This window comes from Bison bison, unplaced genomic scaffold (genome assembly GCF_000754665.1).
Source record: "Bison bison bison isolate TAMUID 2011002044 unplaced genomic scaffold, Bison_UMD1.0 scf7180017851776, whole genome shotgun sequence".
NCBI classification, from domain to species: Eukaryota; Metazoa; Chordata; class Mammalia; order Artiodactyla; family Bovidae; genus Bison; species Bison bison.
The window spans coordinates 1-536 of NW_011482349.1; the positions used below are offsets into that span (position 1 = coordinate 1).

Genomic DNA, 536 nt, shown 5'->3' on the forward strand with positions numbered 1-536 from the left:
GCAGTGGCCCCTGACAGGCCGACCGGGCCCTCCGACCCCGGCGCCACCCCCGGCTTCTGGCCCGCGCTCTTGGTCCTCCGTGCGCGGTCCTGGGCCCCGGTTCCCCGCCCCCCACAAGTCCTGTCTTCGCCCGGCCCACACGGGCTTCCCCAGCCGGCTCCTGGGGCACCCGCATCCCACCCGGGAGGGTCCGCATCCTCCCGAGGCCGGCGCCCGCCCTTGTCCTGTTCCCGCTCCCGGCCCACTCGGAGCGCAGGCTCCTCGACGCCCTGCTCCGTGACCACCCTCTTCCCACCCACGTCCGCTCTTCCTAAGACGCCAATCTGTGCTTCCCACTAGCCTGAGACCTCCCCGGCTCCCCCGGCGCAGGGAGGAGGCCGCCGCGGGACTCTCGGCCTCCCTCCCTCCCGGCCCCGGCCACACTCGTCTGCCCGGGCCCTGGCACATGCCCTGCCACGGGCTCGGAATGCGTTTCCCGTCTTTTTACGGCCCTCCCAACCCGGCCCAAGAGTCCTTCTTTTCTAGGTGTGAAATCT

General features: G+C 72.0%; 1 protein-coding gene across 1 annotated transcript in view; it reads right to left on the minus strand.

The window, feature by feature from the left end:
* Positions 1–23: 23 nt before the first annotated feature.
* The window catches only part of KLHL22 (kelch-like family member 22), a gene marked incomplete at its 3' end in the record, with an annotated part of 26,373 nt that continues 25,860 nt past the window's right edge, over positions 24–536 (minus strand). Inside the window, exon 8 of the mRNA XM_010851512.1 lies at positions 24–323. Within this exon, the coding sequence (XP_010849814.1) occupies positions 24–323 (300 nt within the window). The remainder of the gene's footprint in view (positions 324–536) is intronic.